The sequence below is a fragment of the Crotalus tigris genome, unplaced genomic scaffold (assembly GCF_016545835.1).
Source record: "Crotalus tigris isolate CLP2741 ecotype Arizona unplaced genomic scaffold, ASM1654583v1 scf7180000021105.705825, whole genome shotgun sequence".
NCBI classification, from domain to species: domain Eukaryota; kingdom Metazoa; phylum Chordata; class Lepidosauria; order Squamata; family Viperidae; genus Crotalus; species Crotalus tigris.
Genome location: NW_024098351.1, coordinates 534,528 through 562,043, shown reverse-complemented (window position 1 = coordinate 562,043; position 27,516 = coordinate 534,528). Strand labels below are relative to the sequence as shown.

Here is a 27,516-nt window from a genome sequence, read left to right as displayed (position 1 = left end):
GCAAAAGTGTACAATTAATGACTAAAGAAGTCAAGGAACAGACAGACCTGAAAAAACCTTTAAAAAGTGTGAGTTTGGACAAACTTAAACATATGATGATAGTCAAAGCTGATATTGTTGTTTTCAGGGTTTAAGAGCAAATTGATAGGTAAGCTTAAAGTTTGAGGCCTGGCATGATACGTTAATTAAATTTCGGTAGACTTACTAAAGATCATATATATAATTTCTAGGATGATTCACAGGATCCACATCATAAAACTCAGCAAATGCAAAAAGACATCCATGTCAGAATCAAATGTTTTAAACCCAACTCTTTTAGAAACTGGTGAGGTGGTAAAAAGAACTTTATAAAGCCTTAGTAAGACCATGCCTGGAATATTGCATCCAGTTTTGGCCAGAAAATTATAAAAAAAAGTTGTTGAGACTTTGGGAAAAGTGCAAAAGAAAAGCAACTAAGATGATTCAAGGCCTGGAGACTAAAACATACGAAGAATAGTTTCAGGATTTGGATATGGCCGGTCTAGAGAAAACAAGGACTGGGGGGGGGGGGAATATGATAGCAGTATTCCAGTATTTTAGAGGTTGCCACAAGGAGAAGGGGATCAGTTGGTTCTCCAAAGCGCCTGAAGCAGGACAAGAAACAATGGATGGAAACTAATCAAGGAGAGAAGCAATCTGGAATTAAGGAGAAACTTCTTAACAGTGAGGACAATTAACTATTAGAACAATTTGCCTTCAGATATTATGGGTGCTCCATCACTGGAGGTTTTTGGAGAAGAGACAGGACAGTCACTTGTCTGAAATGGTATAGGATCTCCTGCTTGAGCAGGGGGCTGGACTAGAAGGCCTTCAAGGTCCCTTCCAGCTCTATTCTGATTCTTTTCTTTGACACTGATTTTTCATGAGAAAAGATATCAGACTATTGTCTATTGGGGAGAAATTCCATGAATAGAGCACCACAATGGACATTAACACAGCAATATGAAAGGGACTTCTCTTCTACATGTTATAGCATTACAGATAGTTCTCATCTTAAACCATTTGTTTAGCAACTGTTAAAGTTAAGGTATTGAAAAAAAAAAGTTAGTTACAACCATTCCTCGCAATTACACAGCATCAAAAATTTGGCAACCAGCATGTATTAACCTTAGTTGCAGTATCCTGAGGTCATGTGATCATCATTTGCAACTTTCCCAACTGGTTTCCAACAAACAAAATCAATGGAGGAAACTAGAGTTACATATGTTGTTGTTGTTAGTTGCGAAGTCGTGTCCGACCCATCCAACATTCCTCCAGGCCTTCCTGTCCTCTACCATCTTCTGGAGTCCATTTAAGCTCACGCCTACTGCTTCAGTGACTCCATCCAGCCCCTCATTCTCTGTCGTCCTCTTCTTCTATTGCCCTCCATCTTTCCTATATATATATATATATATATATATATATATATATATATATATATATATATATATATATATATATATCCATTCAACTCACAGCATGTTATTTTTTTTTTAAATAGAAGCTGACAAAGACACTTATTTGGGTTTCTCTGGTGTCCAGCATCCTAAGCCTTCATTATGGTTACTTTATCTGGATAATTTATTCTCCTGGTGTGGTAAGATCTTTCTGTAATGCAAATGACTTTCTAAACTAAGTGGTGTGCATAAGATTTAATTCCTCAAGTGATTCTGTCTTTTTTTTTGTATACCTGCCCGTGTTTCTTTTACGAGAGATTATTTTTAATTTCTGGATTGAGATTTGACCATTTCAAACCATATTCCGTGTTCCCGCCCTACAGACACTATGGGGTTATATTCCTTGACTGGTGGGATCTGCAGTTTTGATCAAAGAAAATGAAATACAATTTTATTTCTACTTGGAAACTACTTCTGGACACTGAGGTGGAAATAAACGAAACTTTGATTTTAGGTTTTTATCGATTAATAGTTTGGTTGTTATAGGAATGGCTAGTTTATATTATTATGTAGAAGTAAAAAGTTGAGGTTTGATGTTAGTATCTTATTCTACTGCAGCAAAGGAAGTCAGAAGTCAATGACTTTTCTTTCTTTTTCCCTTTTTCCCTACATTTTTCCCTTCCCTTTTTTCTCCCCTATTTTCCTACTGCTTTCTTTTCGTATTTTTGTATTGTATATTATAAACTAATAAAAATATATATCCAAAGAAACTGTGGGGTTATAAGTTGGATATACAATAGGAGTAGAGTCTTTTCCCTCCACTAAAAAAAAAAAAAACTATGTGTTTTTCACCACTGAAGATATAGAAGGGAAAGTGGTCACACTACAATATCTCCAAATATGTTGGAATAAGGATTATCTTCATTTAGAAACCTATTGGAAACCAATATGAAACCAGAAGCATAGGTGTGATGTGATCTTTCCAGGTGATGCCCACCAGTAATTGAGATGCTGAATTTTGAGTGGTCTTCAAAGGCACTGTCACTCTAAGTCAGTGGTGGTGAACCTATGGCACGCGTGCCAGAGGCGACACTCAGAGCCCTCTCTGTGGGCACGTGCACCATGCCTCTCTTCAACCAGCCGCCTGCTAATTCGCCAAGGTCCCATGTGGCCGGATGCATCCCAGCATGGTTGGTTTCCCTCCCTCCCTCCCCCCCGTCCCATCCCTCCTGGCCTCGCATGCTCTCTTTTTCCCAGGCATAACCCATTGCATCGCCTCCTTAGTTGTCAGCTGGAATGATGTATACTTAGAATAGTGGAGCAGGCTGTTTCACTTCAGAGATGTTACCTTTAAATTGTATCAAGTATCTGTTCAGAACAATTTTTCATATAAATGGGCTGCTTGTTTAAACTGACCAGCAAAGTGGAATCAAACTCATCCAAGTCTGTGCTTTGTATCAAAGCAATTCTTGACTGGATCAATAATTCAGATTGGATTTGAGTTGATTTTCACATCCCTATTGTTTTATATATAACAGTCAGTTATCACTTAAATATGGTTGATTAACAATAGAAGATAATATACCCAATATACATAAACCTTGAACAGAAGAAAATTCAGATTCTAAGTTAATATGCTTACAGGCTTAATATGTCTGAGCAAAACTTGTATTGCTACTAATCTAATTAGGGATAAATAAATGCCTTCTGATTAAATAAAAAAAGGAATGATGGTCATATAAGATGGATAATGCAAGAATACATGTTCCACAATTTTTTTTTTTTGCCTGTTTTCTCTACTGCAAGTAGGGCTTTCTTTCAAATAATATCATTCTTGAGTTAGAAAATGTTGTTGTTCTTTATCAGTGAAATAAACCACAAGGCCATTTCTTTTTTTTTCTTTTTTTAATATTTTTTTATTTTTCCAAACTCTCCCCCATACATATACTGTGATATTTATCAGATGTTAACATACATTCTTTTTACATTCATATATAAGATACTTTTAATAAAATGAAATAAATACATACACATGACTTTTGGTGTTGCTCGCCCATTTCCCCTTTCACTGGATCCACACTCCTTCTTCTCTACCTTCTTTCTCCCTTTCTTCTCTTCCCTACTTCCCTCTTCTTCCTCTCCTCTCCTTCACCACTCTCCTCCCCTTTCTCCCCACTTCTCCTCTTCTCCTCCAACCTTCCTACTTCCTTCTCCCCTCCTTTACTCTTTTCTCTCTCCTCCCCTTTCTTCCCTCTTATCCCTCTTCAGATGCAATTCAGGAGTAATGTCCGAACAACTCTTCTCTCCAAATTTCCCTATCTGTATACAATAAGATTAATACTTCTGTTTATCTAACCTTCTTGGTATATACTTCTATAAACATTTATACAACCTCCAGTTATTCAATACTGTGTCACTTGGGTCTCCCTCCTTATCTGCTCCTTCTTCTTCCATCTAAATTGATGTTAACTATCTTTTAATCGTATTCTCTTTTCAGCCAATCATAAAAAGTTCCCCAGATTTCATAGCAGTCTGACTCTGTCTTACCTTTAATTGTCATTGTTAGTCTATTCATTTCTGCACATTCCAGTATTTTCCCAATCACCTCTCCTTCTTGGGGGGGGGGGGCTTTCAGTGCTTTCAAATTTTGTGCCAACACAATCCTGCACAAAGCCATTTCTAAGGTCATTTTTAATAGCTGCATCACTGTTCTCCAAAATTTATTTGGTCCCCAACTTGTGTCTTTGTTGCCATGTGCATGGCTTTATGTTTCTCTCCTAGCTCCTGAAAGAATTTTATAACAAGACGTCTTTTCAAGTGGTAAATCTCCCAAAGTTTCCTTGGGTTGAGTTGACCATCAATATTGCTTTATTCCCACTTGGAGCCATGTTTGCCTCAGTGATAGCTGGGTTTTTGGCTGATACCCTTGGAAGGTAAGCTGCTTTCCTGGTTTATTTGATTCCTTATCTGTGCCAGTATTCTATCCATAAAACACTCCACCCAGTTTAACACAGTGAAATGAGAGAGAAAAAAAGGAACAAAGTGAAAAGTAATTTAAGCATCTGAAAGAGTTAGTAGTCGCTCTTAAAGGTCTGACTTTCTGTTCAAGCCTCAGTAAGTTTGGATAAGCACACATGGCTGACATTAATGACCAGATTCTGACAATATAATCTCTTTCGGAGATCAGAATGGCCTCAATCCTGTATGCTTTTCTTCCCATGCCTAAGAGGCTGAATATGTTAAGGGCCCCTTTCCTGGATGTATTGCTACCTTGCTTCTACATATATTCAATCTGGATGTCCTAAAGGTCCTTTGTCAAAAGGCAAGTGGACTTCCATTGTTTTTTCTTGAAGATGTATAACTTCTCACTCAAGAAGCTTCTTCAGTTCTTATTGTTATACTCTTATAAATATACATATATATACAGAAAGAGAGAGGGAGGGAGGGAGGGAGGGAGGGAGGGAGGGAGGGAGGGAGGGAAGAAGGAGGAAGGGTGTAATAGCTTTTTATTCAAATATTTTGTATCTGGTCTCAGGGCTCACAACCTCACAACCATCAAGAGATCACCTGACTTGTACTCTTAACCTTTCACTGCCCATGAAGTGTTGCTTAGTCTAACACTTAAGTCTGCAAGACCGATGGCATAAGGCATAGATACTGTTGTCAGCTCCAAAGGGTTCACAAGTGAGATCAGAGCTGGTCCACAAGATGTAGTTCACTTCGTTGCATTGAGCCTACATGGAAACAGAAAATAGGAGTTCAAGGATTGAGTAAGACTGCAGACTTGTTACTCCCATCTCACACCGTGATTTCTTCTGTAACAACACCTCTGACTTGTCTAGATTCAGTTTTAACTTTGCTTACTTTCAAGGACCCCATGATCAAACATGGCGAGGATGAAGAGAATTAGATGCTTCCCAAGAGCAAGATAGCAGTGAAGAATAAAATTAGGAGTCACCAGTGTATCAGTGCAACTCGTTTCAAAGATGTAGTTGATTTCGTAGCTGAGGTAACCTTCTTACCTTGGCAAGTTTGTAATCCCAGTTCTACTACTGTATTCAAAAGGGTCTTCAGTTGGTCTTTTATATTAGGGTGTCTGCAGCAATCGCATGAAAAGAGTTTCTTAATTCTAGCAGCACAAAAACCATCTGGACTTCCATCTTCTCTGAGCTTTCCTGAGCCCATATTTCTTTCTTCTGAAATATACTTCCAGCGGCACCCCTTACGATAGTACCTTTCTTATTAAATTCAGATCTTCTTCTCTTGCTATTCGTATCCTCCTACCTTTTCTTCAATATCACCGTCAACTTGTAATCATGCATGACATTGGTTAGATCCTTCAAAACCAAAGCATTCTACAACTGCAAAATCTTTTCCATCATCTTTTTGGTTGATAGCTTGATTGAATGTGTGCTGTTAAGTTGTCTGCTCTTAGTAATCATACAGGTAGATTTTTTTTCCCCATGGCAAACTTTCTCTAACCAAGTCTACAAAAGTCACTGTATCTGAGTTCATCCACCTCACCCAGCATTAGAGCTTTCTCTGTGGAGTTAGTTTTTCACATAATGTGTCTGAAGTAGGATAATTTGAACCTGGTCATAGAATAATAGAGTTGGAAGGGACTTTGAAGGTCTTCTAGTTCAACCCCTTCCCCCTAGTTGAGAAGGAGCCCCATTACCATTTCAGACAAATGGTTTCCCAGTCTCTTTCTGAGAGTCTTGAGTGAGGGAGCACCCACAACTTCCGAAGGCAAGCTATTCCATTGGTTGATTGCTCTCACCATTAGGAATTGTCTCCTTAGTTCTAGGTTGCTTCTCTCCTTGGTTAGTTTCCATCCATTATTTCTTGTCTTTCCTTTTGGTGCTTTGGAAAATAGTTTGGCCCCCTTGTCTTTGTAGGAGCCCCTCAAATATTGCCTTGAGTGAGACTTTGGGTTATTTTTTTTTTTAATGATCCATCAGTTTGTTTTCTTAGCTGTCCACAATAGTCTCAGAAGTCTTCTCCAACACCAAAGTTCAAAAAACATCAATATCTTCTTATCATGCTTCTTCAAAACCCAACCTTCACTTCCATAGCATGTCACAGGTAATAATATGGCCTGTACAGTTCTGAGCTTTGTATGTACAGACATATATCCATAGAATTTAAATATCTTCTCCAAGACCTTCAAGGTTGCTCTACAAAGTGATACTTTGTAGTGTATTTCTTGACGCTTGTTCTTTTTCTGTTGAAGGTTGATCATAAAAGGCAGAAACTATCTATCACTTTGATATCTTCATTATCAGTTCTAAGACTGGTTTTTGTAACTGATTGGTCCACTAGTGGGAGAAAGTGGCAAGAACAGTACCATAAAAAAACAGATTAGAAACACAAGTTAAGATAGGCAAGAAAATGGTAAGTGAGCACTTGTCCACCCTAGATGAGTTCAAATCACCAGGACCAGTTGGACTACACCCCAAGGTTCTTGAAGGAACTGGCAGATATGATCTCAGAAAAACTGAACTATATATTTCAAAGATCCTGGAGCACTGGGGAACTACCAGAGGACTGGAAAAGAGCTGATGTCGTTCCCATCTTCAAAAATGGGGAAAAAATGGATCTAGAAAACTACAGACCTATCAGCTTGATCTCATTACCTGGGAAGATCTTGGAAAAGATAACCAAAAAATGAATCAGCGAACACCTAGAGGCAAACAAAGTCATTACCAAAAGCCAACATGGGTTTGTCAAAAACAGATCATGCCAGACAAATCTTATTGCATTCTTTGACAGGTGACAAAATTAGTGGACCAGAGACATGCTGTGGATATAATTTACTTGGATTTCAGTAAGGCATTTGATAAAGTAGACCACAAACTATCACTTGATAAGATAGAAAAATGTGGGTTAGACAGCATCACCACCAGATGGATTCGTAGCTGGCTGACCGGCCGTACTCAGGTGTGGTCCTCAATGGAGCTGCATCTACATGGAGGGAAGTTTGTAGTGGGGTGCCCCAGGGCTCTGTTATGGGACTAGTGCTCTTCATCATCTTCATCAATTATTTGGATGAAGGGATAAGAGGGGAACTCATCAAATTTGCAGATGACACTAAGCTGGCAGGAATAGCCAACACTCCAGAAGATAGGCTTAAGATACAGAAAGATCTTGACAGACTTGAACATTGGGTGCTATCTAATAAAATGAAATTCAATGGTGAAAAAAGTAAGGTTCTACATTTAGGCAAGAAAAATCAAATGCACAGGTATAGTATAGATGGTACTTTACTCAAGGGAAGCAACTGTGAGAGAAATCTAGGTGTCCTAGTGGACAATCACTTAAATATGAACCACCAGTGTGCTGCAGCTGCCAAAAAAAGCCAACACAGTGCTAGGCTGCATTAACAGAGGAATAGAATTAAGATCATGTGCAGTGTTAATACCACTTTACAATGCCTTGGCAAGGCCACACTTTGAATTCTGCATCCAGGTTTAATCACCACAATATAAAAAAGATGTTTAGACTCTAGAAAGAGTATAGAGAAGAACAACAAAGATGATTAGGGGACTGGAGGCTAAAACATACTGTATATGGAACGGTTGCTGCAATTGGGTATGTCTAGTCTAGTGAAGAGAAGGACAAGGGGTGATAGCAGTGTTCCAATATGTCAGGAGCTGCCACAAAGAAGAAGGAGTCAAGCTATTCTCCAAAGCACCTAAGGCAGGACGAGAAGCAACGGATGGAAACTAACCAAAGAGCGAAGCAACCTAGAACTAAGGAGCAATTTCCTGACAGTCAGAACAATTAACCAGTGGAACAACCTGCCTCCAGAAGCTGTAAATGCTCCAGTGCTGGAAGTTTTTAAGAAGAGACTGGACAGCCATTTGTCCGAAATGGTATAGGGTTTCCTGCCTGAGCAGGGGATTGGACTAGATGACCTCCAAGGTCCTTTCCAACTTTATTATTATTATTATAACCGTTGTCATTAGTTTGTTCTTCTTATATTTAATTTTAGTCGTGGGTTTCCCCCCCAGTTTTTTAATTAATACAGCTTGCAGATTCTTTGAATTTTCAACTACCAGGATAGCATCATCCGCATAACACGTTATTAGTATCTTTATTACTTGATATATTATTGTGTACATAAAAATACCACTGTTTCCCTTTGTTCTTTTCAGTGTCATAGAGGGTTATGTACTTACATACTTATTTGTTAGATTTTTTAGAGGTAGTCTGCAGTAGGTAGTTTTAGACATAGTCCTCACCATGCTGCCTGCCTGCCTTTCCTTCTAGAACAGACATGTCAAACTTGCGACATCACATGACATTGCATGATGTATCAGAACATTTTCCCCATTGTCAGTTTTCTTGTGACACGTCCGGCCCATGGGCTGGCAGTTTGACACCCCTGTTCTAGAAGGTCTGTTTGCTTAGCAAGACACTTTCATTCATTCACCAGCAATGTTCAATCAAATCTACTCATTAGAGTCACATGTTTTCTTGTGTTGTTCTGCTGAGCATGGAGCTTTTCTGGACATTCTTTTCTTTTGATCTCTTCACCTCTGAGCTCTGTAATAAGTCATTGATCTGCTGACACTTCCTCCTCAGCATCTCTTCTCATTTCGACTTGACAAACACAGACGCAACTAGATTCTGTTTGAGACAAGAATGATGTATGCAGGGATCCAATCTGGGTTAGTCACCAAGACCAGAGGTCAGTCTTCTGAGCTTTCAGACTCATGCTGGAGCCCATTCTCAGGGAATGTCTCTATACCAGAATGTGGTAGGAAGAGAGAAGTTCCCTGAGGGGTGGGGAGGTCTAGGGCAACTTGCCTTGGCCAACTTGCCGTGGCCAACTCACTGTGGCCAATTTGCTGAGAGACAACTTGCCGTGACCAACTCACCACTAGACAATTTGTCACGGTCAACTTGCTACAGCCAACTCACTGCGGGACATGAGTCACACTAATATCAAAGAAATAGTGGAGTAGAATCCTTAAAGAAAGGACAAAATGAAATGTAAATGGCAAAAATTAAAACAATTTTTAATTATTTTGAATAATTAAAATGAATTGTTGAATTGTCCCACAATGAGTTGTCCCATGGTAAGTTGGCCATGTTGAGTTGTTCTGCAGTGAGTTGGCTATAGTGAATTGGCCATAGTGAGTTGGCTATAGTGAGTTGGCCATATTGAGTTGGCCATAGTGAATTGGCCGTAGTGAGTTGGCTGTGTCAAGTTGTCCCTGAAGTTGGGCTCCAGCACAAGTCTGAAAGCTTGGAAGACTAGACCTCTGATCTCAGTGACCAATCCAGATTGGATCTTGCAACATTATCCTGGGACATATATATTTGCTTTTATTTGTGGAAATGTTGTATGCGCCTCAATTGATTGGCCACTGCAGGGTGAAAATGACAGAGTGTTATGGTTCCAATAGATGAGACCAGTAAAACAAGGCAAAATGTTTCCTTAAAGAACATATTTATTTGGCTACATAGTATCGGCATGTTCAAAAGTGAAACCAAGCCTGGAGTTCCCTCCCCAAAGTTACAAAGTTGAACTTCCCACCCCAGTAATATGTCATCAATCACATTCCCCAATAATCTACTTTGGTGGGCTTTCTAACGGAAACTGCAGCCCACCAAAACTCAGGCAGCAACGACCTTGGTTCCCACAGGACAATTTATTGTTGTATCTAAACTTCACACATCCCTCCTCCCAATTCTATGGCAACTGAAAACGAAGTAAAAATGGCTTCAGCCAAATTCGTTTGTAGTATTGACACAGAAATTTTATCACAGTAGTTCTCGACTTACAATTATCCATTTATAGACCATTCAAAGTTACAACCGCACTGGAAAAAAAAGTGACTTATGACCAGTTTTCACATGATTATTGCAATCTCCCCATGGTCACATGATCAAAATTCAGCTGCTTGGCAACTGGCATGTGTTTAGGACAGTTGCCCTGACCTGGGGTAGTGTGATCCCATTTGTAACCTTCCCAACTGCCTCCGACAAGCAAAGTCAATGGGGAAATCCAGGTTCACTTAACTGTATGATTCATTTAACAAATGTAGCGATTTGCTGAACAACTGTGGCAAAGAAAGGTCATAAAGTGGGGCAAAACTGATTTAACAACTGCCTTGCTTAGCAATGGAAATGTCGGATTCTGTTGTGGTCTTAAGTGGAAGACTACCTTTATAGAATTGCTATCCTCAATACTTAACTTTCTTAGTGAATAATTGGTGATCAATACTTCTTGCTCATTCAGGAACAGAACAGAGCTGGAAGGGACCTTGGAGGTCTTCTAGTCCATCCCCCTACTCAAGCAGGAGAACCTATACCATCTCAGACAAGTGACTGTCTAGCCTCTTCTTAAAAATCTCTGGTGATGGAGCGCCCACAATTTCTGGAGGCAAGCTGTTCCATTGGTTGATTGTCCTCACTGTTAGGAAGTTTCTCCTTAATTCCAGGTTGCTTCTCTCTTTGATCAGTTTCCAACCATTGTTTCTTGTCCTGCCCTCTGGTGCTTTGGAGAATAGTTTGACCACCCTCTTCTTGGTGGCAGACCCTCAAATTATCTGGATATTTTTTTCTTAGACCATTTCCAATTCTGTCTGGCTTCAGTTTAAGCAGGCTTCCACATTTTCTCCCTCTTTTAAAAAAAATCATCCGATTTTTAACTCCCCTTTCTTTCAAAATCTCAAAGCAATGTACCCGTACTCATGCCTGCAACAATTCCTCATAAGAACAAGCTTGTAGTGAAGACAGGCCTCAAACTCACCTAAAATGTTACACCTGGCTGACGGTGGACACGATGCATTCACTAATATCTCTCCAGTTTTTCTTTTTTATTCCTTTGATATCTTTTATTTTTCAGGAAAAATTCTTTGGTGGTAGTTAATATTACAGCAATGACCTCTTCAGTCTTGATGAGTGTTGAAAGTTTTGTCCTGGGCATCGAATTCACCTTTTTAGCTCACTTGATCACTGGATTATCTTTAGGTGGGTCCTATCCATGGATATAATAATTTAAGTCTTTTAAAGATTTTGGTTACTCGTCTGCTTTTATTTCTTCCTTTCTGCTCTATGGCAGATTGATGAGTGGCTTTCAGTGTTCCATGAAGCATTTACAAGCCATCTAAAATCATTTTTAAAAGACATTTTGAAAAACTCAAACACACAAATAGCAAGACCTTTGGTGAATCCTCAATAGCAGGGGTGTCAAACTCGCAACGTCACGTGACGTGTGGCAACGTATCACAATTTCTTTTGCCATTGCTGGCAAGGAGATGGGTGTGGTTTTGCTATGATGCATCCGGCCCATGGGCCGGCAGTTTGACATCCCTGCTCAACAATGTCAAGTCAGTTTTAAATGACCACACAGACAGATTTCACCTGAGCAATCGCTCTAGACAATGCAATTAATAAATATTAGAGGGGAACAAAACTGAATGATTGATGATTGCAGTAGAGAAATATTGATGATAAAACCATAGAAATGTATTTAGAAAGAAGGGTCCTTGGTGCTCTCTAAGCTTGCTTGTTTTCATGCAGATGTTTCATTACCCTTGAACTATGTGGGTGGGGCCGGTCTTAGGGATTCTTTTTTGGGGGGCTGCCAAACTTAGGATAATTTTTCTGACAGTTAGAACAATTAATCAGTGGAATGACTTGCCTCCGGAAGTTATGGGTGCTCCAACACTGGAAGTTTTTAAGAAGAGATTGGACAACCATTTGTCTGAAATATTACGGAGTTTCCTGATTGAGCAAGGGAAGGGCTAGGACAGTGGTTCTCAACCTGTGGGTTGGGACCCCATTTGGGGTTGAATGACCATTTCACAGGGGTTGCCAAACAAGGCTGTCCGCCATTTTTCCCCCTTTTCTTTGGCCACACCCCTGGCACCTGGTGATGTATAAGTGGCTGGGGGTCACCACAACATGGGGAACTGTATTATGGAGTCACGGCATTAGAAAGGTTGAGAACCACTGGGCTAGGATATCTTCAAGATCCCTTGCAATTCAGTTATTCTGTTGCTAAGAAAACAATACAGATAAGACTGTCTGATTTATACAATCTGTGTGCCCAGTAATGTTACATCAGAGGGCAGTTCTCTAGCTATTGAGAAGCTCTGTAAACCTTCCATGAATAGATTATAGTGCTAGTATAGCAAGACCAAAGGCCACAGGGACATCTCAGGGCCTCACTTAACCAATGCACATACCACTTCACAATGGGGGGAAAAAAGCAAGGTTCTACATTTAGGCAAGAAAAACCAAATGCACAGGTATAGTATAGGGGGTACCGTGCTCAATAGTAGTAACTGTGAGAGGGACCTCGGGGTCCTAGTGGATAATCACCTAAATATGAGCCAGCCGTGTGCTGCAGCTGCCAAAAAGGCCAACACAGTGCTAGGCTGCATTAACAGAGGGATGGAATCAAGATTACATGAAGTGTTAATACCACTTTACGATGCTTTGGTAAGGCCACACTTGGAATCCTGCATCCAGTTTTGGTCACCACGATGTAAAAAAGATGTCGATACTCTAGAAGGAGTACAGAGAAGAGCAACAGAGATGATTAGGGGACTGTAGGCTAAAGCACATAAGGAACAGCTGCTGGAATTGGTATGTCTAGTTTAACGAAGAGAAGAATGAGGAGGGACATGATAGCAGGGTTCCAGTATCTCAGGGCTGCCACAAAGAAGAGGGAGTCAAGCTGTTCTCCAAAGCACCAGAAGGCAGGACAAGAAGCAACGGATGAAAACTAGTAAAGGAGAGAAGCAACCTAGAACTAAGGCGAAACTTCCTGACAGTTAGAACAATTAACCAGTGGAACCACCTGCCTCCAGAAGCGGTAAATGCTCCAACACTGGAAGTTTTTAAGAAGAGACTGGACAGCCATTTGTCTGAAATGGTATAGGGTTTCCTGTCTGAGCAGGGGGTTGGACTAGGTGACCTCCAAGGTCCCTTCCAACTTTACTACTACTATTATTATTAGTCAAAACATAAAATGAAAAAGCCATGAACAAAGACTTAAAATTGTCAAAGCAGAACCCAAGTGTACTGAACTGGATGAAATAAGTGAATCTTGATGGACCACGTCGGGGCACTTTAAACCAGATTATTATATGCTACATTGTTCTGGATGTGAAGCCATGCAAAGAAATGGCAATGGACATTACCACGTATGCAGCTAGACATGATCCAATAACTAGAGAAGTATATATTTCAGACAACTATTATTCCATAGGCTTCAATATTAGGAAAGTATATAAAAAAGAGGAGGGTAAGGAAATAAATGAGGTGCCTATATGTGTACAGGGACGAAACTGTAGTTCTTTGATATGCTAACTTGGCACAAAATGTCTGCCATCAGAATATAACAGGGAAAAACATATGCTAAAAGATAGGGATATACCGAAACCATTTTTTTTCCTGAAAAATATGTTTTGATGTCTTTGAGTCATCATTGACTCCTGCCAACTGTCTGGGCAAGCCCTTGCAGTTTTCTTGCAAGACTGCCATTGCCTCCTTCCCAGGGCTGAGACAGAAAGACTGGCCAAAAGTGGCCAAAGTGCTTTCATGTCTTAGCAATAGCATTTAGACTTATATGCCACTTCCTAATGCTTTACAGCCCTCTCCAAGTAGTTTACAAAGTCAGCACATTGTCCCCAGTAATCTGGGTCCTCATATTACTGACCTCAGAAGGATGGAAGGCTGAATCAAACTTGAGTTGGTCAGGATCGAACACTTGACAGTGGGCAGAGTTAGCCTGCAATACTGCATTCTAACCACTGCACCACCACGGCTCTTACCATGGTTGCCTAAGCGGTTTATGGAATCAGCATATTGCCCCCAACAATCTGAGTCCTCCTTTTACCAACCTCAAAAGGATGGAAGGCTGAGTCCACCTTGAACTGCTGACAGTGAACCGAGTTAGCATGCAATACTGCATTCTTACCACTGCGCCACCTTGGTTCTAAGGTAGGACTAGGACTGACATTGACTCAGTATTTAGGCTGGTGCTTTAACCATCACACCAACATGGTTCTCTAATTTGTAATTAGAAAACCATCTCCCTTCAAACTGTTTTGTGGAGTTGCAGTTCAGCAGACTCAAAGTTGAATCTTTCTGCCTCTTTTTTGGCTAGCATAGAAAATTAATAACTGACTTCCAGAATGTGACTTTTGGATATTTTTTAAAGGAAAATGTTGCCAATAAATAAAGAATCACAGCAGAATTGAATGACATTTGCAAGCAAAGATATGCCTTCTGAACATCTGCCTCTTACAAAATGAATATATTTGACTCTGCTCCAGCCTAGGATTTGAAAACAACATCAACCACTTTGTGCGCGTGTGCATGCATGTGTCTCAATTAGGAGCATTTCAGAAAGAATTTATGTAGGAGGACAGTTCTTTGCAACTCAAGGACTTCAACAAATCTCTTTCAAAGGATTCTCCTGCGGGAGAAAAAAATGACTGAACTCTGCAACAATTTTGAGATACATTACAACTTTCCAAAATATTTGAATTTCTCCAGAATCCAGTTTCTGGCCAAATTCAAACTTCTGAAATTTCATTCCCTTTTCAAACCTGAACTGGTTCTCTTAGGTTAAAAAGATGCACACAGCATCACTTTGTGTTAAATAAAAGGTGCCAATAGACGGAATGGGACAACTCCCCATGGCCAATTCATCGTGGCCAATTTGCCAAGGGTGACTCACCATGGCCCACTTGTCATGGGACCAGTCACGGTAGGACAATTTAACAGTTCAATTTAATTATTTAAAATAAATAAAATAAATCTTTTAATTTTTGTCATTCATATTTTATTCTGGCCTTCCTTTTGCATCCTTTAATGATTCTATTCCACCCTTTCTTTGATATTAGTGTAACTCTTGTCTTGCACTGAGTTGTTCCTCAGTGCAAGACAAGAGTTGGCCGTGTTGAGTTGGCCATGGTGAGCTGGCCATGATGAGTTGACCATAGTGAATTGTCACAGACCAAGGGTGTCAAACTCACAATGTCACGTGATGTATCACAATATATCATGACTTTTTCCCATTGCTGGAGTTGGGGTGGGCACAGTTTTGGCATGACGCATCCGGCCTGTGGGCCGGCAGTTTGACATCCCTGTCATGGACCCACCAATAGATTTTGAACGGGTTGCTTCTGATGTACATTGAACCAGATTCAAAGATATTTTGTACCACCTTTACAAGAGTGTTTTAGGGTAGTAGAAATGGAAATGGCAAGACGGTGGACATTTTATGCACCATTAATCTGATGATACATTTCTGTGCGCAGTATAGTTTGCATGTTGTGAATTGTTCTTTGCTTTCTCTTCCAACCAGGTTTCATTTTAAGTATTGTTCCCTTATACATGGGTGAAATAGCCCCCAGGAATCACCGAGGAGCCCTCATTTTCTTACACCAGTTCTTTTTAAATATCGGCATCCTGATGGCTCAGATACTTTCAGTAAAGGAACTCCTAGAACACTCAGAAGGTGATTTGAAGAAATGAATGGATACCCAAATTGTTGTGACCCCAGATCAGGGGTAGGCAACCTTGGCTCTTTTATGACTCGTGGACTTCAACTCCCAGAATTCCTGAGCCAGCCATGCTGAGGGGAAAGGGAGAGGTTTCCAAGCTGAGCCATGCTGACTTAGGAATTCTGGGAGTTGAAGTCCACAAGTCATAAAGCGGCCTAGGCCTAGGCCAGGGGTAGGCAACCTTGGCTCTTTTATAACTGGTGGACTTCAACTCCCAAAATTCCTGAGCCAGCCATGCTGAGGGGAAAGGGAGAGATTTCCAAGCTGAGCCACGCTGGCTCAGGAATTCTGGGAGTTGAAGTCCACGAGTCATAAAAGAGCCAAGGTTGCCTACCCCTGACCCAGATCAATAGCATCTGTAATTAAATCCATAAAGTCTAATTTATAAATACATACAGGTAGTCCTCAACGTACAACAAGCCAGCCCAAAATTTCTGTTGTTGTTAAGTGAGTTTTGTCTCATTGAATAACCTCTCTTGCCACAATCATTAAGTGATTCACAGCAGTTGTTAAGTTAGCAACATGGTTGTTAAGTGCGTCTGGCTTCCTCAGTTGACTTTGCTTGTCAGAAGGTCGCAAAATGGGATCTCATGACTCCAGGACACCATGACTGTCATAAAATATGAGTCCGTTGTCAAGCATCTGAATCTGATCGTGTGACCATGGGGATGCTACGATAGTCATAAGTGTGGGGAAAGGGTCATAAGTCACTTTTGTTGTAAGTTGAGGACCACCTGTACATAAGAACAACACAAAATCACAAGGACCAAATAATAAATGCTGCTTTGATTTAGCAGGGCCCCCAAGAGGAACTCTGAACCCCTCTGAACCCCATTTTTGGTCTTAGGTTTCCTACTATTCAAATTTTGCTCAGCAGGCTGCCCTATAAACACTGTCTGGTACAGAAGATGCCTTGCATGGAAAACCTATCAATTTAGAAACAATGATATTGCATTGAGATGATGAGCTGGAGGAGGCAAAATGACCCCAGTTAATGGCCTGCTGCTGTTAGAGGCAACAATTGGTTGTAGAAGAGTATTTGATTTATACCCTGCTTTTCATTCAGGAGTTCAAGGGGCATACAGAGCATTCCCTTTCCCCACCCTGAATAATTTCGTGGAAGAGGTTTGGGCTGGGAAAGAAAGTAACTAGCTGCGGGTGTCTGTGTCAGGATTAGAACTTGGGTCTTCCTATTTCTTTAGCCATTACACTACAGTGGCCCTCAGTGGTAGTGTTTGAATGTGGCCCACTCAGTAAGAAGAGCAGCATGATCCAAAGTAAAAAGTGGTGTGCTTAAAGGGAGAATGGCCTTGTCAAACATGAGTCAAACATGGACAACTGTGATTCTTCCTCCAGTTTTAAATGGGCTTAGTTAGCCCCTAAAGAGATAGAAGCAAATTGAAGCACAAATACTTCCAAAGATGAGCAAACAGTGAATTCATACAAGGCCTGTGTTCTCGATCTGGAGAAGTCCCCTTTGGGCTTATAGTAGTTAGGTGTCACCATGATTTTTTTGCTACCTGTGTGTCACTGTTCAATATTCTGCTGCAGGTTGGTCTATACTGATGGGTATGGTAGGGCTTCTAACCTTGGTTCAACTGTTTCTACTGCCCTTCATACCTGAAAGTCCGAGGTACTTAATGATTTATAAGAGAAATGAACCGCAAGCACGAAAAGGTAAAGTAGATCTCTAAAATGAACATTGCACATAGTGGGCATAAATATTAGTGAGAAGGGTAGTGAAAAATTCATACCTTTTGCTTTTCTCGTGGGGTCTCACGTAGATGTTTGCAATTCCTATGATATCATTAAGATAAGTCAAGGCATGCAAAATTGATATCAGTGTTTTATATAGCCGTCATTCCAATATACTCTGAACTGGTCAGACCCCAATGTAAGTTTTGTGTCCACCTTTGAGTTCCGTCATATATAGGCCACAAATAGTCTTAAGTTCTAGGAAAAGAGATTCCATTTGAAACTTTTTAATGGTATGAGATTTTACTTGGGGACCAATTAGGCCTAGCAAAGAAATCCTCTTGCAGTTCAGCTAATGTTCATGATGACTGTGGAAAGAGAAGGTTAGAAAGAAAAAAAAAAGAAATTCTGGTTAGAAATCAAGCATGAAACATGTATAGCACTCTAGAGCACACAGGTCCCCAATCCAAATAGCTCACACCCCATCTCTGGTCCTTGAGCCATTAGGAACTGAGCAATGGAAGTGATGGACGAGAGCACACATGCCTCCCCACTTGCATGAGCATGTCTTGTGCACTCCATTTACATGATCCCAGTATGTATGATGCTTGCCCACCACTTGTACAGAACCATCCCCTCTCCCCCCCCAGTTTGAGAAGCTGAAAAGATCAGGAAACTCTGCTACAGTGTATTAAAATATAATAACAATATGACGTTTTACCATAGATGTGCTATGCTATCGGAATATCTACAATCCACTTTCATGGATCCATGTAAATCCATGTATGGGCCTTTAGTTGACTTCCAAATTCTTCTCTCCATGCACGACATAATATACAACACTTGTATCTCTCTTCTCTGAGATCTTAAGGTGAAATGTAGCTACTATTTTGGCAGAACATCTAGCAATCCTTTCTGTTGTTGTTAAGTACCAGGACCTGAATTGCTCTAATAGCTAATTTATTGTCTACTGTACCCAAAGTGAAAAAGTTGTCAATTCAAGTCTGGGGAAAAGATTTGAACCCCAAAGAATAACATCTGATTTCCCTTGTCTGGTGAGTTTCAAACCAGCTATGTGGTGTTTCTTGAAGGTCAATATAGCATTGAAATTTGCTGGCTATTCATGACTTGTTATTCGGTTGTATTTCCTTCCTTCCTTCCTTCCTTCCTTCCTTCCTTCCTTCCTTCCTTCCTTCCTTCCTTCCTTCCTTCCTTCCTTCCTTCCTTTTCAGTATAGTACTAAAACTCTTGTAGTTTGTTTCTTTGAACCCTTCAATTAGGCCAGAGGGTACATCAAAACACAATAATTTTTGAAGATACCTCAAATCTGCTAGCCTAAAAAAATAATTGAAATTTCAAGGAACTTCAGACCACTTTTGTTTGCAAAGTTGTAGCTACAGCAGTGTCCCCATGGTCACTTGAGCAAGATTTCCATCAGCCCTTGAGTTTCCCACAAAGAAAGACAATGGGGAGGCCAGCAGGAAGTCAGAAGTTACTTCTGCTCCCATTGCTTTTTTTTGCCTATTTGTGTTACCTGACAGATCACATGTTGTCTAAGATCATTTAAATTTCTATGAGTATGATTTCTTTTCTTTGAAATTCTAATAGTAATAAATTTAAAAAATAAATAAAAGAGAGAATGTTTGGAGCAATTCACACAGGTGGAGTGAAACGATATCTTGGATTTACCGTGATAGTGACCAGTTTTGCATAGGAAAACTTCCATTTGGAGATCCAGCGTGCTTTTGGACATTTATTTAATATTAATGTTCACCTGACTGTCTATGTCTGAATGAAGTAGTTGTGGCACAATTTGGCCTAAACTCTGGAGAAGACATGGGGACCAGAACCTCTCTCAATCCTAATTATAGTAGCACCATTAGGCCGGCTATCTGAATGATTTTCTTGTACATTTTCCAAATGCAAAGGTTTTCTTCTATTTTTTTACCCCCACCCAGTCCTGAAGATGCTGAGAGAGACAGATGATGTGGATAATGAAATTGAAGAAATGTCTCAGGAGGACCTTGCTGAGGGTAATAACAAAGACATGACTCCACTGAAACTAATACGGACCCCAAGTATGCGATGGCACATCATCACGATAGTTGTCATCATGGCTGGTTCACAGCTCAACGGTATAAGTGTGGTAAGCAAGACCTAAGTAGTTTGAAAAAAAATATATTAATTTCTTGAGATGGAATGCATGGGTGTTGGGAAAAACACTATTCTTGCTTTGTCTTTCTTTGAAATGAGATGGAATGCAACTCCATACTTGTCAGACTAAAGCCGAGAACAAGGTTAAACAGTTCATCCAGGGTTCAGTTCTTTATTTGCTTACAGTAGACAGAGTCTTGCCAAACTAATTCACCAAAATTGTGAAGCAATTGTGAAAAAAGCCCTTTGGGTTTCACATAAACAAATTCAGGAAAATGGGTCATCTTGAAGAGGGCCTTTCCTGACCATCTCAGCATTTAGAAAGATTCGTGCCAGGAGCCCACTTCAATTACAAGTTATAACTGAAGGTAAGGAAAAAATCCAATGTAACAATGTCATCTCACATTCTTCATCCACTTTCCGGTAATGTGACAAAACTGGGTCAAAAGACAATAGGGGCAACAGGAATCTAGGAACTAGATTAATCTAGTTGATCTCAAAGCAGATTCCAGCTGGAAAGAAAATGATGGTCCAGTGAGTTGAACGAGATGCCTCTCCTGCTCCTCCTATCAGAAGCAATCGGAAATCTACGTGGATTGAATTGCGTGATTGATGAATTGATCCTTATTATAGGTAGTCCTTAACTTATGACCACAACTGAGCCCCAAATTTTTGTTGCTAAGCAAGATAGTTGTTCAATGAGCTCTCCCCCATTTTATGAACTTTCTTGCCACCATTTTAAAGTGATTCACTGCAGTTGTTAAATTAGTAACATAGTTGTTAAGAGTTAAGAGTTGACTTTGCTTGTCAGTCAGAAGGTTGAAAAAGGGGATCACATGATTCAATGCAACTGTCATAAATATGAGTCAGTTGCCATGCGCCTCAACTCTGATCACCTGAACACAGGGATGTACAATGGTCATAAGTGTGAAAAATGGTCACAGGTCACTTTTTCAGTGCTGTTGTAATGTCGAATGGTCACTAAATGAATTGTTGTAAGTCAAGGATGACCTGTAGACTGCTAGGGCAATCCTACTGTGACAGATCTGGTTATTGAGAGAATATAAATCTGGATAAGAAAATTGAATGTGTGCCCCTTTCATATGATAGTGCAGGGGTCCCCAACCCCTGGTCCGTGGACCAGTACCAGGCCCGGTGTCATGGTTCCAATAGATGAAACCATTTAAAAGAACTTCAAGGCAAGGATTTCTTTCTTAAAGAACATTTTATTTAGGAAACAAGATATCGGCACGTACAAAGGTGAACCCAAGACTAAAATCCCCTCTCTCTTGTTACAAAGTTACAAGTTGCAATTCCCACCCCAATTTGCTGTCTTAAATCACACTCACCAATTGTTACAAAACTGGGGCTCTCCTCCCAGTTCTCCAACCCACCAAAATGTTATCAGCAATGACCTTGGTTCTCACACATAGGAATTGTTTTGGCTAACTGAGAACTACACCCCCCTCCTCCTTCATCTAAAATCTCTAAGCTAGCATAAGGCAATGAAGACAAAAATGAAAATGGCTTCAGTTTGGTTTGTCACAGCGTTGACACATGGCATGCCAGCAAGTGGTCCGGACAAACAACAAAGCCCCATCCGTGGGATGTAGGCAGCACACAAAACCATACCTCCATGGAAAAACCTCTCTCCATGGAACTGGTCCCTGGTGCCCAAAAGGTTGGGGACCTCTGTGATAGGGTACCTAAATCCCACCTAGTGAATCTTGAGAAATATAATCCAGTATATCTGGATGAGAAAAAATGAAACTCTTTATCGATGAAGTTTTTTCTTTATTTTGCTTTTTTTTTTTAAAAAAAAGAAACATCAATATAAATGTAGTTCACCTTCAGGCTCCAATAAAGAATATTTCAGTTTCTCAAGCTACTGGCTTACAAAGAGACCATTGTGTCGCTTGACACTTTGGTAAAACATAATTCCTGGTATTCTTCAACAATGCTCCTACTTCTTAGGAAGGTTTACTGCTATTTGGGCTTATATAAAGGGTTTCCCAGCCCTGCTCTGAATCTCCAACTGTTTGGTGTTTTGTTTTTTCCTATTCACATTTTATTCTGCTCTGCTCTACTTTCAGGCATACTTTTATACAGAGCGGATTTTCTTGATCATGCCTATGAAGAGGAGCGATGTGAAGTACTTAACTACTGCAACAATTGTTATTCTGTGCTCCTCTGTTCTACTAGTGGTAAGAAACTACCTCTTGTCTAACCAGGTTGATCTGGTCACTGGTGGTTAAGGCATCTGGCTAAAGACCTACTTCCACCTTAATCATGAAACCCAGTGGGTGATTATGGGGCAATCACCAGGATATAATAATTCTAGTCTAGTATTCCAGACCTGGAATACTGCAGCCAATTGTGGTCACCATATCACAAAAAAGATGTTGAATGTTTGGGAAAAAAATTAGAGAAGAGCAACTAAGATGATCAAAGGCCTGGAGACTAAAACATAGGAAGAACGGCTCCAGAAGGCTGAGTCAACCTTGAACCAGTCAGGATCGAACTCCTGGTGGTCAGCAGAATTAGCTTGCAATACTGCATTTTAACCTCTGCGCCACCAAGGCTCTTAGGATATCTCAAGGCTTTTCAACCAGTGGTACGGGTACCACCTGTGGTACATTGGCACCTGGCAGGTGGTACATGACCATCCTAGAAAAGTGGTAGCGGTGGAGGGGAATGAGTTGAACCGCACAAGCCTGAGTGAGAGATGGCTGGAGCTGCAGGGCTGTGAGGGCTCAGTGGAAGCGCCAGGATCAGCACCAGGCTCCAGCTGGAACTCGGCGCTGATCCTGGCACTTCTGCTGAGCCCAGAAGAAGCACGATCAGCTGGAATGTTGCAGCCTCTCCAGAGTCTTGTGATTTACATTCAGATGCTTGGCAACTGATTCATATTTATGACAGTCACAGTGTCCCAGGGTCATGTGAAATGACCAAAACCTTCTGCAACCACCCAGCAGATGGGGGGAATAAAAACCAAACACCTCCCCACCCCATCCCTGCTACCAATCCTCAACAGAAATGCTCACAACAATGAAAATCTCGGACAAGAGGAAGAGCCCCGCTGGGTGGGCAGGCAGATGTCTTGCTCGGCTGTGTTTTGGGGAGCACTTTTTTCAGTGCCATTGTAACTTCGAACAGTGACTAAGCAAACTGTTGTAAGTTGAGGACTACCTGTACTTCATCACTTTTTTCCCTTTTTTTTTTGGGTCATCAAGTTTTTGATACCTTGCTAGGCGACTGGTGGTACTCGGATGTTGCAATATCCTAAAACTGGTACAATGGGTGAAAAGGTTGAAAAGCCCTGGGATATCTGCTATCTGGATATCTGACTAGGATAGCTGGACAGCACAAAATTAGGAGAACATGTCTTTCACTTCACTGTCCTATGATGAAATGTTGTTGTTTTTTTTTTCTCATACACTTCCTTCTTTTCATATTCTCTAGATGTACTTGGTTGATAATGTGGGACGGCGGATCCTTCTTCTTACGAGTTTTACATGTTGCAGCATCAGCTCCATTTTGTTAATAGTGTCCCTTGAACTGCAGGTTTGTAATTGGGAACATCGAGCACGGGAAGAAATTTTGTGTGATGCCTGCATTCCACAGATGGGGCTTTGCTTGTTTGTGCGGACCTGTTGCTGGCATGCCATGGCCCAGTACCAGTCCACAGAATGGGGGTTGGGGACCCCTAGACTAGAAGACCTGCAAGGTCCCTCCGACTATGTTATTCCGTTATGTTTCTGCCGGGTTTCTGTTAAAGCTGCCTTAGACAAACAAAGACATCTGCAAATTCCACCAGTCCATCGCTGAAATACATCCCCTTTCCTCCAACAGAAAACTGTGAGCAACTTGTCATATTTCAGTTCCACGATGATAATCCTATTCGTTTGTGCACACGATTTTGGACCTGGTAAGTAATGCGATGGTTCAGGGTCATCTGGATGAAGATGAAGCCCCAACCAAGAGAAAGATCTTGCCCCTGAAAAGTGATACTTCATTTCTTGTCTTCCTTTTGACTACAAGCGGCCCTTCCACACTTGCTTACATTGGAGCTGTTCTCTCAGTCGTCAAGAGCTTCGGCCTTTGTGATTTCAGGTTCCGTGTTCTGGAGCGCAAATTTTATCACAGGATTAACATTCTTCTACCTAGAGGTAAGTCAGGGGTCCTGGGTATTCTCTGAGCTTGGCTGGTTTTTTTTTTTCCAGGCATTTTATGACTCTACTAGGTAACATCATCAGTGCTCGAAGGGAGAGAGGTTTGCTCTCAGTGTGAGAGAAGTGAGTGACTTTGAAGAGCAATTTGCTGGGAAAAGCTGAATTGGCATATTTCAAGCCTATTCTTGAAGCTGTACTCTATCTATCTATCTATCTATCTATCTATCTATCTATCTATCTATCTATCTATCTATCTATGTTGCATGCAGGCTATCTCGTCAGAGGTGATTCTCTACAGCTTACAGATGTTCAATTAAAATGCAATACCTAAGGATGATAAAATTAAAATTCAATTAAAATAAAAGTTACCTGGACAGAGAGGGCAGAAAGTATCACACAATTATCTATCTACCTACCTACCTACCTACCTACCTACCTACCTACCTATCTATCATCTATCTACCTACCTACCTACCTATCTATCTATCTATATATATATATATATCCATACATAAGGATGATAAAATTAAAATTCAATTAAAATAAAAGTTACCTGGACAGAGAGGCAGGAAGATATCAGGTATCATGCAATTATCTATCTATCTATCTATCTATCTATCTATCTATCTATCTATCTATCTATCTATCTATCTATCTATCTATCTATCTATCATCTGCAGTTTTCAGCTGTGATCTTGTATCCGGTTGCCAATAATGTTGCACTGGTCTGACAGAACCAACCTTGGTTTAGTTTACAACTTTTTCACCACAGTGCCTGGGGGGGGGAGGAACCCACTTTCTGACTACTTTTAGCAGAGGCATCAGTCAGTCTTGATCAGTGGTGGGATTCAGCTGGTTTGCACCACTTCGGTAGAACCAGTAGTTAATTTTTTGTTGCCCAAGCCCAGAATGGACTTCTGGAAGCGGCATCCACACAGAGAACTGGTTGTTCACATATCTGAATCCCACCACTGGTCTTGATGCTATAAGAGGGCAGACATGATGGAGCGCGGCTCTACGCTCTAGTAATTATATTTTACGTTTTGCCGGGGAAGAAATCGTTCTGCACAGAGAACAGAAGCACAATTAGATCTTAACTTATGACCACAATTGAAATAATTGTATTTCCATTGTTAAGCAAAGGAGCTGTTAAGTGAGTCGCAACCAATTTCACAACCTTTTTTTGGGGGGCCACAGTTGTTAAACTAATCACTGCAGTTGTTAAGTGAATCATATGGCCTTCAAGCAAATCTGGCTTTTTCTGTTGACTTTGCTTGGATGGGAAGATGGTAAGTGGTGATCTCATGACCCCAGGATGCTGCCACCATTGTAAATACAATCCAGGTTCCCAGCAACCATATTTTGATCCTGTAACCATGGGGATGGTACATCGGTTGCAAGTGTGAGGACTGGTTGAAAGCCACCCTTTTCAGTGCTGTTCTAACTTTGAACAGTCACTAAATGATTGATTGTAAATCAAGGACTACTTGTAGCTTTCTCTCTTCCTGAAATTGTGAATGGCAATCTAGAGAAGATACAAGTGGGAGCTGTTGATCCCATTAGGAGTGGCTTCCTCTTCTACCCTTGGGCATATGGCTAGGATAAGAGCCTCATGGACCAGAGGCTAAGATGGAAAAATAAGAAAGATGCCAGAACAATATTTACGTGATAAAAGATGTATTATTCCCTCTTTCCTTCTCTGAATTTCCCACATATTGTTTTTTTTTTCCCATTTTCAGAAGGACTTGGGGTACTACTGCTTTGTGGTCTTCTGGCCCTTCTGTATAGGAACCATTGTATACATCTACAAAATGGTTCCAGAAACCAAGACACAGACTTTTTCTGAGATCAAAAAAGTCATGTTAATGAAGACCACCAAGAGGTTCCGTTCTAGAGAGTCCAGGAGAAAACTGAAACTCAAAAGACATGTCTGAATTCTTCCCTCTCTTCCATTTTCCTCCCTCCCTTCCTGCTTATCCTTAACCATCTTCAAAGGTCGAGATGAAGATTTATAGCCTTTCCTCCTGATCCAGAGACATCATCTCTGTCCTGTTTTGATTTATATTTGCTAACGTGTATTTCCCCTTTTTAACAAAGTTGTATTTCTTTCAAAAGATGCTTCAGCTGATTTTTATTATTGTTGTTGTTGTTGTTTTACTCTTGGGCTTCTTGCAGATGTCTTCTGGGTTTTTGTAGTGGTTAGAGTTTCATCTGATCTTGGGACCTTGGCTGAAGAGTACTACTATTGCTTTCTGAAAAATCTCTCTGGGTTACTCGTCAGCCTCTGTCTCTTCCTATGGATAAAAAAAAGCTCAATGAATAAAGTTCCTTTCTTGGTGTTTTTTCTTAAGATTCTTCTGAAGTTTAGGGAGTCAAAGAGACTGCAGAACATGAAGTGGAAATTCTTCAATGAAAAGTACATTTGTGGGAAACTACATATGGGTTTAGATGCACATTATTTTGCGTGAGACACAACAAAAGAAGGAAATGTAATGAATTGTATGACACTGACATAGAAATGAATAGATTGCTCCACTCATTTTCAGCAGAAGAGGTCACATTCTATCCAGAGACTTCTCCCAATCTATACGAGCAATATTTCACAACCAAAGACACTTAAAATAGCTATGATTTTGCAGAGATGGGAAATAGTCTTCACTGTACCAGTCATGACTGTTTTCCAGTATTTGAGGGGGTCAACTTATTCTTGAAGATGGGGTCAACTTATTCTCCAAAGCATTTGAAGAAAGGGCAAGAAATTAGAATAGAATGGAACAGAACAGAACAGAACAGAACAGAACAGAACAGAATAGAATAGAATAGAACTCTTTATTGAGAATAGAATAGAATAGAATAGAATAGAACTCTTTATTGACAATAGAATAGAATTCTTTATTGAGAATAGAATAGAATAGAATAGAGTAGAGTAGAGTAGAGTAGAGTAGAATAAGAATAGAATAGAATAGAGTAGAGTAGAGTATAGAATAAGAATAGAATAGAATAGAGTAGAATAGAGTAGAGTAGAGTAGAATAAGAATAGAATAGAATAGAGTAGAGTAGAATAGAGTAGAGTAGAGTAGAGTAGAATAAGAATAGAATAGAATAGAATAGAATAGAACTCTTTATTGAGAATAGAATAGAATATAATTCTTTATTGAGAATAGAATAGAGTAGAGTAGAGTAGAATAAGAATAGAATAGAGTAGAGTAGAGTAGAGTAGAATAAGAATAGAATAGAGTAGAATAGAGTAGAGTAGAGTAGAGTAGAGTAGAATAAGAATAGAATAGAATAGAATAGAATAGAATAGAATAGAATAGAATAGAATAGAATAGAATAGCTCTTTATTGAGAATAGAATAGAATAGAAAAGAATAGAGTAGAATAGAATAGAATAGAATAGAATAAAATAGAATAGAATAGAACTCTTTATTGAGAATAGAATAGAATAGAATATAACTCTTTATTGAGAATAGAATAGAATAGAATAGAATAGAACTCTTTATTGAGAATAGAATAGAATAGAACTCTTTATTGAGAGTAGAAT

General features: G+C 40.1%; 1 protein-coding gene across 1 annotated transcript; it reads left to right on the top strand.

Moving 5' to 3' along the window:
* Positions 1–4,301: 4,301 nt before the first annotated feature.
* LOC120320016 (solute carrier family 2, facilitated glucose transporter member 5-like) lies at positions 4,302–25,907 on the top strand. Its single transcript, XM_039369441.1, has 10 exons — positions 4,302–4,348; positions 11,275–11,399; positions 15,754–15,906; positions 17,504–17,629; positions 19,606–19,793; positions 21,895–22,005; positions 23,264–23,365; positions 23,654–23,729; positions 23,843–23,970; positions 25,713–25,907. The coding sequence occupies exons 1-10, from the start codon at positions 4,302–4,304 to the stop codon at positions 25,905–25,907; spliced, it is 1,251 nt and encodes a 416-aa protein (XP_039225375.1).
* The last annotated feature ends 1,609 nt before the right edge of the window (positions 25,908–27,516 follow it).